The sequence below is a fragment of the Alnus glutinosa genome, chromosome 7, assembly GCF_958979055.1.
Source record: "Alnus glutinosa chromosome 7, dhAlnGlut1.1, whole genome shotgun sequence".
Lineage (NCBI taxonomy): Eukaryota > Viridiplantae > Streptophyta > Magnoliopsida > Fagales > Betulaceae > Alnus > Alnus glutinosa.
In genome coordinates, this window is record NC_084892.1 from 16,179,532 (window position 1) to 16,192,428 (window position 12,897).

Consider the following 12,897-nt stretch of genomic DNA (forward strand, 5'->3'; position numbering starts at 1 on the left):
TCCCTTGGAGAGTAAGTTTCTTATCGGAGTCATGATCTGGTTTCCTTGTGAAGGTTGAGATGCCTTTCTTGGAGCTCGAGATTCCTTTCCTGCAAGTTTGCCTTTTTCATAGAATCTGATGTGGTGCACTCTTTTCCTTGTATATTTAGCTCCACAGTATTCCTTAACTGAATTGGCCAAGACTTTCCTACTATGACTTATTGTCTTAGCTGTCCGCTGACAATATGCTGTAGCTTGATGCCTTGATTGTCGTGATTCCCATAATCACCAACTTTGGTTGGAATGCCATCTGCAGAATGGTGCTTAACGGTGTAGCTAGTGCAAGACAAGTTCGGGTTGATATTCTTCATTTGCCCATAATTTTTTTTTTTTAGAAAAAAGATGATAATTAAAAGCCGATTTTGGTATTAAATGAACGGGAGCTCCTTTTACCTACAGCAGATCGGAGATCTGACTTTCTCAAGTCAAATGTGCTGCAGTCTTTTTTTGATAAGTAAATGTGCTGCAGTCTTAACTGCCATAAAAAATGAAAGGTTGAGATTTAAGCAGTCTTGGCAAGAAAAACTGGGGTTGGAGTTGATGATAAATAAATGCCAATTTTGGTATTAATTGAATAAAGGCAGCAATCCATCAGAAAAAGGCGTCTTCCTCTCTTCTCTCGGCAAATACAAAATAATTTGGTTTTGTACCATACGGCGACACAAAAAGATTTGGCCCATTCACTTCTTTTCCTCATTTTATTTCTTTTTCGTAAATACATTTGCTAGCTTCACTTGTGTTAAAGAGTACTGCAATTTACTTTTTTTACTAAGGCTGTCGACTTAACACATTTCTACTCCCCCCACCCCCCCCAACCCCCCTTCACAAGAAAGTTACAAACAAGGTCAGTCTCCCAATTACTACATTCTACTTCTCACTTCCAATTTCCAAAGCTCTAGAAATGCAGAGCACCAAAGAATGTAAATTTCCTTTCTCACCAAAAATTACTTGGCGATGGTATCGATCTTGACCCCCTCTCTGAGCGGACAAGAGAACGTGAGAACCGCCTAGACTTGTGCAACTTCAATCTGATAGCAGGAACCTTGCGCGCAACAGCCTGCCATATCATTTGGACCGCATCACCCTCCTTCGACGGGTACTGAAACTCGTACAGGTTTTCAACCTCTTTCAACTTGTGCCACATTCTGGTCCACTCATCCTTCCCAATACTCCTGATGAGATTTATGAGGAAGTTTTCTTTGAGAGCATCCCTTGAACGAACAAATATGCAGAACTGAGAATAGTCAACAACATCCTCATAAGGGAGCTCGATATCATCACTGATTATGACTGGGACGCAGTGGCTAGCAATGGCATCGAAGAGGCGGTTTGATGAGGGCGTGTCGCCTGCTATATTGAGGCAGAATTTTGAAGCGTGCATTCCCTGGGTAGCTTTCTTAATTCCATCCTTTTGAACACTTCCAAATGCAAAATGCACATCCTTCTCATCCTTCAACAGATAAAATAACTCTTGCCGAACAAAGCCTCCCTGTGTATGAGGAACTCAATAATTAAGAATCTTGAATAAGTTGGAAACAAGAAACCCAAAGTGAAACAAAGAATGCAAAATAAACAAATGGAACAAAAGACAAATTATTGGATCACTTTATCATACAAGCTTCAGGAATCCAATAAATGACATTCATTAGGATTCTGTCAAAATTAAATTATAAAAACAGTCCTAACTGACAATCTTAGATCAGCAGAAAACATTTCAATTATGTGAGACTAAAGAAATTTACATTGAAAGAATGAGACAGCATCTCAATCATGCGAGACAAAAGATATTTATATTGTAAGAAAGAGAACATTTCAACATGTGAGACAAAAGAAAACATCTTGCCGAGAAAACATTTCAACATGTGCTTCAACATGACTATATATTATAAGCCATTTTCTAAAATCTGTGCATAGGTTTACAGAAACAGTTACTTATGTTGATAGATAAACCAACCCAAAGACCAAGGCCATTTTGAAGAGGTTTTTGTGAAAATATGCAACTTTAAGACTACTAATGAAGAGTCATTCCCCATAAGATATGACAAAGGAGTTATCCCTTGCATTAGTATTATTATTATTATTATTTATGAATAATAATTTGTTGCATAAAACAAGGAAAAAGTCCTCGTACTCGAAAACTATGAGGGAGTCGAAAATCCAAAAAGTTAAACTAGATCTAAAAGATTCAAAGAGGTGAAGTAAAAGGATAAGGGAAAGGATAATGGAAGCTATTGTGAAGTTTATTTAAATAGGAAAAAAAAAAAAGTAGTTTGGTTCCCTAAATTTAAAGAAAATCTAAGGGAATCTGCTGCTAGTGTTTTAAGCAAATTAGAATCACAGTCTTCAAACAGGCTCTGATTCCTTTCTCTCCAGATGCTTCACATTAAGAGTACAAAAATAACTTTCCAGATAGCCTCTTTGGGATGTCTAGGCCCTTGAGTCTTCCAGAAATTAAGCAGTTCTAGGATGTTGCTAGACATAGGCCACGAAACTCCGAATAAATTGAGAAGTAAGTGCCAAAGATCGCTAGAGTACTCATAGTGGATGAGGAGGTGATTAATTGTCACCTCATTTTTTTTGCATAGGCAACACCAGTGTACAAGGGTGAACCCTCGTCTTCTAAGATTATCAACTATGAGGATTTTACCTAGATATCAAGTAAAGACAGCAATGCGAGGCAGTGCTTAACATTCCAAACACTTATCCATGAGAATGAACAAGGCTCTCCAGACTGCAAAGATTCATAATAGTTCTTCACTTCAAAGCCATGATTACTACCTAGCCTCCACAACATTCTATTCGTCTCCCCCAGATGGATTTCTGAGGAATATAACAAATTAAGGAAAGAGTTGAGAGATTCCAACTCCCAATCCAGGACTGCCCTGGTAAAACTATGTTTCCAAAGGATAGAGGTACCAAAGGAATCTAAGTAATCCGACACCAATGCCTCTTTGTCCCGCTGAGCTATCGAACAAAGTTATGGAAATGAAGACTCGAGAGTGGTTGCTTCGCACCACACATCATGCCAAAAATAGATGCAAGAATCATCCCTAACCTTGAAGGAAACAAGATTGGAGAAATACCTCCAACCGTTCCTAATATTCTTCTAAAGTCACACCCCATAGGGCCCACAAACTTCATCTGAACTCCAACCAACTCTTTGTACCCCATACTTCTTTAATCACCTCATTATAAAAGAATTATCCTGTTGCACAAATCTCCCAAGCCATTTCCCTAGCAAAGCTTTATATTGAACAACATGAGATTCTTAACTCCCCACCCTCCTTTAAAAACCAGCGAGCATATAGTCTTTTCCAGTTCATTAGATGAAACTTATGCTCACCTCCTAGTCCATCCCAAAGAAAGTCTCTTTGGAGACGCTCCAATCTTCTAGCTAAACCGGCTGGTAAGGGAAAAAAGGGACAAGAAGTATGTAGATAGACTGGATAACGTACTCTTGATTAGAGTTAGGCACCCACCCCGAGACAAATAGATCTTCCAACTAGCAAATCTTTTTTCCATCTTCTCAACTACTCCCAAATAGCTTTTGACTTAAAAGGAGCAGCTGGAGGAAGTCCCAAATATTTCAAGGGAAGAGAAGAGATACTACAATTGAGAATGTTGGCCAACTCTTTCGGATGCGTAACCTCCCCCTACTACTACTAATTCAGATTTTCGAAGGTTGACCTTCAAGCTCGAAATGGCCTTAAAACACAGGAGAATGTGACTCAAATTATAGATTTGATCGTGATCTCATCACACATAATAAGTGAATCATTTGCAAAGAGAAGATGGGATATTTCCATGGAGGCAGCGTTGTGGGTGGCTACCCGAAATCCTGATAGATTACCCCCAACCATAGCTCTAGATAGCATCCTACTAAGAGCCTCCATGACAATCATGAAGAGAGGCAAGAGAGGGTCCCCCTGGCAAAGAAGTCGGGAAATACCAATGAAGCCATACGGACTACCATTAATTTAGAGAATCGGGCCGCGGAGATACAAGCAGACATCCAATTCCTCCATTTAGAGCCAATGCCAAGACGGCCCATGAGATAGGAAAGGAACTCCCAATTGACATTGTCATAGACTTTTTCCAAATCCTCCCAAATAATACCATGAGTACCCAATTTAAGTCTACTGTCCAGACACTCATTTGCTATATGGCCATTGGCATACTACCATCAATCAAGATAGAGAATCGGGCCGTGGGAGAGTGACTCCCATGGTGTGTCGACAAAGCAACATTCAAAGATCGATTCCCCTTTATGCAAAATTTAAGAAACCATCTTAACATAACAAAGTAATTTGAAACTAGAAACTAACAGCATTGTCAACCAAAAATCTTGTAGCAATATCAACCAAAAAAAAACCAAACAACATCCAGGCTTACTTAGGTAACACAAATTGTAGATCAAGTGCAATCCAACAACAGCTTGCTCAGGATGATCTAGGTAACACAAATTGCAGCTCAGGTGCAATCCAAGTTCCAACTCAAACCATAAACAACTCTAAATCAAAATGATTGATTCATGGGGTTGACGCATTTTTTTAGATCATGTGGCTCACGGTAACAAGGTATTTGTAAAACTAGAAAAGTTCTTTAAACGCAAACAAGCAGACTTCCCTTGCATTATGACAAATCACAGAATGTCCATCACCCTTTCTTTGGATACCAGTAAACATTATTGAGCTTCTTATTACATATTGGTATACTTATACACGAAGGTTTAAAAATATATGCTGTTAGTTAGAGATGGTGAAATATATATAGATGCAATTTTCCTTGGGGCAAATGTGGCCGAGAGAAAACAAGTCACATTTATAGGCAAAATTCTTGCAGTATGTAATTACAGAAACAACAGTGTGAAGACATTGATCGGGTTATCAACATGGAAAACTCTCATGCATGCACCGTTCAAGGTGCCAAGCATGAAAGTAAGCATAAGAACCATGCGTTCCGTGCTATTTCTGAATAACAGACTTTAAAACAGGATCATGAGGGTTGCATTCCATTCAGAACTCTGATAAGTTTGTGCAAGAACATTGTATACTAAGGTTTTGATCGTGAAAGGAACTTAATGGTGTCAACACGCAAACCAAGAACCTGGAGGAGATTGTACATTCATAAGGAAATACAGAAACAGATTAATGGATTTCATAATCACATCAGATCCACAGACAGAATGCTGCGGATAATACGGAAAACCTTGTCATTTATTCTTTTGTTTTGTTACTGAGCATATAAATTCATGAGAGGTCAGGAAGGGTTCATCCCAAATATGCACATATGGCACAAGGGAATCCGAACAGATAAAGCAATAGTTTGATAAGCAGAAATTGAAGCAAAACGGGCAATGATCCAACGTTCAATTTGACAAAATGTGAATAAGTAAACAAAAATGAAAGGATCCTTAACAAATTCCCACCACTAGCCAACTATAAATCATAGTTAACTGAGCATCCATTTTGAACGTAGCACAAACAGTTTCAGATTTCCCCACACCCACTAATTATGTGATCCAGGGTTAAAAACCTTGGATATGGAAATTGATAGCCAAATTATGTAGCCCTCCTCCCAAACAAAAAATAGAGCAGAATTCACTTACAAATTCCCACTTTGACTACCTCTTTACATGAGAATCTTCACATCCTTCCTCAGCTCAACCTTATATCTTCTCAATATAATTCCTCAATGAATGTCAGACAAGACTACAAGTGTGCAACCGAATATACCTTCTCACCAAGGAGTCTTTTGAATTTAGGAATTAATACCTCTCCTCTCATTCCAGATAAGTGAATCTGGTCACCTTTACATCATCCTTACCAATGGTAATGTAGAACTAAAACTACAGGTGCACTCCTAAGGCAGCTTCCAAACCAATTCCATTCATGGAAGATTGAAAAGAGATGAGAGTAAAAATGATGGAGAGAGAGACCACAGAAGAGTTGGTGGGGGGAGGGGGGGGAAAAAGGCATCATCACCACTAACCACAAACCTGTCCCATAAAGATAATCCTCAAAATTAGCACAGTATTTTTGTATATCCCCAAACTGTAAGGAAACATAAGAATTTTAGAATGGGTATATGACAAGCGTTAAGATGAAGAATTTTGAAGGAAGAAAAAAGGTTGAGTACTGGGTCTAGGTCTCACCATACATACTAAACCAAATATTAATTTCTCATAGTTCTCCATTTTGGAGATAAGGAGAAATGAGGGAAGCAATTACTCTCGGGCGGTATAGTAATTGAAAATGTTCATTATTTTTTTTTTTTGATACGTAAACAAATTGCATTAAAAAAGTGTAAAGGCGCCCCTAAGTATACAGGAAGTATACAAAAAGGACACCAAAACAAAAGAAAAACAAAAAAGCAAAAGAAGAGCACCCGAAAAACCCAAAAACAAAAGAAAAGTTACATCAAAACCCCAACTTCTTGCCTCTAACCCGACTGGAACCCACACCCCTAGCATCAAAATTAATCGAGCATTCTAAATTCTTGACCTCTCTTTTCCCCTTTTTCCTATTTAACTTCTTGTCCTTCTTAGGAGGGGAATCAGAGTCATAGCGCTGATTCTCAGTCCAAGTCAAGAAGTCCAAAAAACTCTTCTCATCAGTTCCCAAGAACGAAACCCCCATCGTGCGAAAACACGAGCTGGCATGCTGCACAACCCTGGGGTAAACCACATCTCTTTCCTCCTGACCGGCCCCCTTTGAAGATTCTCCCACCTCAAAAACTTTAGACGACACAAACTGGGTACACCCATACATAGGGGAGAACGGCCTTGGCCACGGAGGAAACACAACCCACTGAAAAAGAGGAGCTGAGACCCCATGAGAACCTCCAAACTTCCCAAGATGAGGACCCCCACCAATAATCCTTACCCAGGCAGGGGCATCCGAATGCACCACTGCCTGCCGAAGGAGAGAATCTGAAGGAGAACCACATTCAATGCTGCCTACCGAAGGACGCCCAGACTCTGCAAGCCCACCACCGCCAGACGAGACACCATGCTTTCCAACTTGATAGTCCTCAAAACCCGACCTCACCAAGACAGAGTCAGACCGCACCCTAGAAGGATAGGTAGCCGGATCCACCGGAAAACCCAAATCCGTTGCCGGAGAAGGGGGAAAACCGAACAGATCAGAGGCTTGAGTCCGGCAAGAAAAACCCGTAAACACCTGGGAGCAACTCAACTTCCCCCCGAACAAAGGCTCCGTACCTGTAACAGTCCCAGTGTCAGCCACCGACGTGGGCTCCGACCTAGAGGAGCCCCCAACAAAGGCCGATGAAGCTGGACTCGCGCCCTCTTTGGCTCCCAATGCTGTAACCTCCGAACCACCAGGAGGAAACCGATTCAAAATCAACCCAGAATATCCCTCCGATGTCGTCTCCGGCGAGGAAGGCAGCGGACAGGAAACTTTAGGTTTCCGCTTAAGACAGGCCACGCGAAAACCTAAGGGTTTTCGAAGCAACCCCGACCCGACAAAACGGGTCAGAACTCTCCTCACAGCCCGGCCCAAAGCCAAATAAAAAGCGTGTCCCGACTTACGCCACGTCCGCAATCTCGAATTTTCAAAATTCAAACGAGTATGCTTTCCCTGTGGACGTACAATCTGGTCTTTGTCCAGCAGATCAAGCGTGTGAGACTCCATTGAGAAACAATCCACCGCCGTTCTCGGATCAGCCTCAGCATGCCACACCGCCGGAAGAAGATCAAAATCGCAAGGTGTCGCCACCGAAGCCCTTATCCAGGAATGACCATCACCCACTATGGCCATCGTCTTTGCAGCAGAGGTCGAGCCCGATCTCAACACCTCCGCGAAAGAAGGCCCCGTCCACTTTGGAGCCAAGCCCAGAGTCAGCCAAACATCCTTCACAGTCTTCTTCTCCGACGAAGATGAAGAACCAAGCCCGCAACCCTCCGAGACAGAGAAAAATTCTACAATCTTTCTCAGCTCATCGGAAAATTTAAGCCATCCCCATCCTTCATGGCCCTGTGGGATAAAAATAGACCCTTTCCGACCGCCCAACCTGAACGTTGTTGCCTCAAAGTAATTCCCAGCTTTATTCCCACCTCTCCGAGCTATTAGAACCTTCGAACCTTCTCTGAACGATTTAACAAAATCTTGCTCTGCCGGGATACCCAACAACCCATCCAACGTGGACGCAAGCTACTCGGAGCTCTGCGAACTCAAGATGACGACACCCAGGAAATTTCTCCTCTTCTCCTCCACCCTCAACGTCGACGCCCCACCCAAGACCGAGAAGGTGAAGGACTTCGACTCCACTATGAAACTCTTATCCATCTACGACACACCCGAAACTAAGCCGACCCCCCCAACAAACTACATCGCCGAACAAAGGACCACTCAACGAAACAGAAGACCAAAAAACAAAAAATTAGAGGACCAAGAAGGAGGCTAAGAGCGAAAAAGAAAGCGGGGGGACGGAGCAGAAATCGAACCCCTAGCTGGACGCGCTCTCAGGCGCCGTCACTAGGGCCAGAGAGAGAGAGAGAGAGGAGAGTAGCGAGAGCCACTGACACAAGAGAGAGAACTACATGTTCATTATCTTATTCAAGAGTGAAAATAGCATGAAAATGTGTCTCAGATTTTTTTTATCCTATTCAGTTGAAATAAATCAATCATAAATATAATCATAAAGATTGTTAATGACTAAGAAGCACCGAACATGAGACACATATTCAATGTGATACAGATACGACAATACAACAGCTCTTGAAAAACTAAGATACATTCTTGTATATATAATATCTGAATTTTTTATTTAAGAATATAAATAACAACTATTAAAGCTTAAAATAACATATTCAAAACTAACATTAGTGCAATAAAAGATAGGGAAGAAGCATTTTCTTTTTTTTATTATTATTATAAGTTAAAAAACCAATCTCATTGAAAGCATGAGGCGCCCCTAAGTATAAATGAAGTATACAAAAAGAACGACCTAACTAAAAAGGGCAAAACAAAAAAGAAAATCACTAAAACTAATCAACAGAGGAGACACGTACGGAAGAAGCATATATTCAACATATAAAGTAACAATCATCCATGTGTAGCTTTCATAGACATTTTCAAATACACTATCCATAAATATCCCTAAAATAACATCAACGAATTTGCTATCGGTCCTTCAAATGTCCAAGATAAAACATTTAGATCCCCTTTTCTAATATTTGACCCCAAATTGTTTCAAAATACTGTTTAGAACCCCTTTTTAATGAGATTTTCTTTTTTAATTTCAGCTGTGTTCAGCCGTATCATCAAAGTCTCCTACAGTGTCCAAAAAGTATATGGCTTTAAAATTTCAGTTTAATTTATGGACACATATCTCACCATATCCGAGCGTATCCATGTCCAAAATGCATCAAACATGAATACTTCACACAAATACTTTACCCTTTTGAAGTATCCATACTTCCTAACTTCCCATAACTTTCTTCAATCGCTGATAAGGGTGTGAACTACAGATCAGATGGCTTGATCCAATCTCAGAAGAGGCCGGTAGGTTTTAGCCCATCTGGGGAGATTGTTATGTGGGATTAGGGGATGAGGTTTGGGTTGGGGAGGAAGGAGACTCCCTTTACCCCTTGGGTGTCTGTCCTCCCGACATGTCCTTGGATTGGGTGTCGGATGGTGTTAAGGATGAAGATACGTCCTTTACGTTGTTGGATGCCATTGAAGAGGGCCTCAATCAGGTTAATAAGGGTAAGTGTCCTAAGTTTAAAGGGAGGAGAGAGGTGTTGAATCTAAAAAGTTCCATCAACTACGGCAATTAGTAGTAGGAAAGGAAAGGCTCAGGTTCTGTAGCGTTGATTGCTCCTTGTGGGATTCAGGTTTTAGGGTAGGTCCTTGTGGGTTTGTTTGGGGATTTCTTTTGTTGATTTGAGTGCTCTTTATGGGTTTTGAGCTTAAGGGCTTAGGTACCCTGTGGGTTTGTTTGGGTTTCTTTTTGTGGGTTGGTTTTGGTTCTTCCTGTGTACTTAAGGGCATCTTACACATTTTAATAAAACTTTTCTTACTTATCAAAAAAAAAAAAAAAAAAAACTTCCCATAACTTTTATTATGGATCTGCAGACAGATAGGGGAAGCAATTACTTTGGAGTGGAATAGTATTCAAAATCTGTTTTAGCTTTCAGAAGTCAAATGGAATATAGATGTGTCTAGATATTTTTATGATCATATTCAGTTCACATAAATCAATCATAAATAAAATCATACATAACTCTACAGGTCCTAATTCACCTTCCTTCCATAACAATGGCAATGAATTAAATAAAAACCAATGTCAGTACCATGCATGCTGTGGACTAATAAATTCAGGGTTGCTTGATGAACCTTATAAAAGAAATCAGGAAACAAATTCAGGTATGCTATTGCTCTAACTAACGCCTTGCATGCCTGTCGTAACTCAAGATTTATATTTGAAACTATGCAACTAAGATGGCTCATTTAAATAAAATATCTGATCATCATTTGCGGATTTAGTATAATTTACATTGATTTCACACTTACAGTATATCATTATTAATTAAATATCACCTTTTTATATATCTTCTTAAACAAATAGTTTCATTTCAAGCATGTAAACAGAATTACCAACCCGACTTTCCTACTACTGAAACTAAAAGAAGCAATTAACCAAGAGTATTTAAAGAGGAAGGGCACTTACAGCTTTTCTATATATTGCTCCTTGGAAGTATAGCAAAGTTGGACGGGTATCAAAATCAGAAGAGTCATTAACTTTTGATCTGATGACATGCTTGTAAGGTGCAATCACATCCTTTTCAACATTTGCTATGTTGGGAGGATACCTTCCAAAGTCTGCAAGTATAAATGTTGCAGGCCAGAGCTTCATCCTTGCATCTAAAAGGCTATTTGGATGATGGGCCACAATTAAGTGGTCACGTCCTCCTGACCTCTTCCATTCCTTCTGAGCAGTTAAAAACCTCACCAACTCCTCTTGTAGCAACTTGTTCTTGCTCTTTTTCTGGAGTGGGTCGGCCTTGGAATATCTGTTATAGCATAAAGAAGAAAAGAATGGTACAAATATAATATCAGCTTCCCTAGAGTTGTGGACTCTTATTGCACTATGAGCATTTTGAGCGTCACGGAGTTCAGAAGCGAGGAGATCCAAAGTAAGCCAATATTCTATACTGTGTTGTAAGTTCAACCCACCAGGATAATCAGGTAGCTTAGATCGAATATCAGGCCAAACAATATCCCCTTTGGCCTTCCAATCTAAAAGTCCAAAATGAAATTTGGGGGGCAAATCATACATAAAAACCTTAAGAACTACTTTATTTTCTTTTTGCTGGCCTACAACTACTCCATTATTGGGATTGCAATTCACCTCAGCTTTTGATTGGGTTATTGCATTTTCTTGGGGTGCTTCTTCTCCTTCAATGTCCACAAGGATTGATCGATTTCCAGTCGAGGGTTCAACATCCTTTTGACTATGGGTTGTAGAATCCCCATTGTCACTTGTAGCAAGAAGCTTAGAATTGGGTAACAAATTATGGTCAATGTAGTGAGGACGACCAGTTGAACGCAGCACGAAAAACCAAGATAGTATGAACAAGACTGATATTATTGTGAACAAACAAAACAAAGAGTTCCGCGAAATAATTCCCAGGGACGACGCATTCTTCTCAGCCATTGCAATACGAATCCCCAAAAAACAAGTTTAGCAATATGTTGCATGAACAGCCTTTTCTAAACTGGAATAATGATAACCGAGTAGTAATATAAGAAATATAGAAAGACGGCAACACTAAGCTGTTCGATCGAGCTCAAACTAGAAGAAATGATTACTCACAAATAGATAGGACATAGGTAGACCGTGTAACCCTTCATTGCCCACCACATTAGTACAAATTACTGACAGATATTGGGGCAAAAATAGTCAACACCCAGCGGACAAAGTAACCTCTGGAATGAATCCCGCGAGGAACAGATTCAAAACGATGAAATAGCCCACGAAACTACACCGAGCAGATCTCAGCGTGGCCATTGTCACCCATTCCTCTCCCTACATTGTCTATCAGAAGGAGAAAGAGCCAATGGGAAAACGGACAAACGAGAAGGAGGCAATGTGAAAAAAGAAAGCAAACCCAGAGAAAAAAAAAAAAAAAAAAAAATCCAATCTGACAAACCCACCAAGAAAGAAGAACCCAAAATCCAATTAAAGCGGAGAAAACCAGAGAAAGAGAAAAGAGGTTCAATGGTGGATTGATTTGGAGAATGAAGAGTGAAGAATATAGCGTAGAGGAAAGAAAAGACGGACGAGACAGAGGTGGCGGTTGTGGTTGTGGTTGTTGTTGTTGTTGTAATCGTTAAGGGCGATGTTGTCGAAGGAAGAGCCTCTCTCTCTCTCTCTCTCTCTCTCTCTCTCTCGTACCAAGACTTGCTCGAAAGAACTCAAAGAAGCGTGGGAATAGGGTCGTCTCTGTGGAAGCGGGTTTCTTTTGGTGGAGTAAATTGGATTTAAATAATTGCTACTTAGTCTTAACTCAACTAACTATAATTATACAAAACTCAGTTTTTTAAGGGAAAGGGATGGCTATCACTCATGCTTATCATTTTCCCCACAGTTCCAAATCCGGATGAATTACAATTTACAATGCCAAGAACCCCCCTTCAACTCAAAATTAAATTACCAAAAAGCCTTTGATAAAAATGAGGGGTGAACTACTCCGCTTAAAGTTTTAAAACTTTCCATTTCAATCGGGGAACTTTTTTATTTGATGCAATGTTTTTCATCCGTTGGAGTCTGGCGTTAAATCAGATGATAAATAGATGAAATGACTCTTTTGTCCCTAAAAGTTTTATAAAA

General features: G+C 40.2%; 1 protein-coding gene across 1 annotated transcript; it reads right to left on the reverse strand.

Moving 5' to 3' along the window:
* Nucleotides 1–887: 887 nt before the first annotated feature.
* Nucleotides 888–12,530, reverse strand: LOC133874283 (probable arabinosyltransferase ARAD1). Its single transcript, XM_062312167.1, has 2 exons — nucleotides 10,735–12,530; nucleotides 888–1,528 (listed from the first exon to the last, which is right to left on the reverse strand). The coding sequence occupies exons 1-2, from the start codon at nucleotides 11,719–11,721 to the stop codon at nucleotides 974–976; spliced, it is 1,542 nt and encodes a 513-aa protein (XP_062168151.1). The 5' UTR covers nucleotides 11,722–12,530; the 3' UTR covers nucleotides 888–973.
* Between the last annotated feature and the right edge of the window lie 367 nt (nucleotides 12,531–12,897).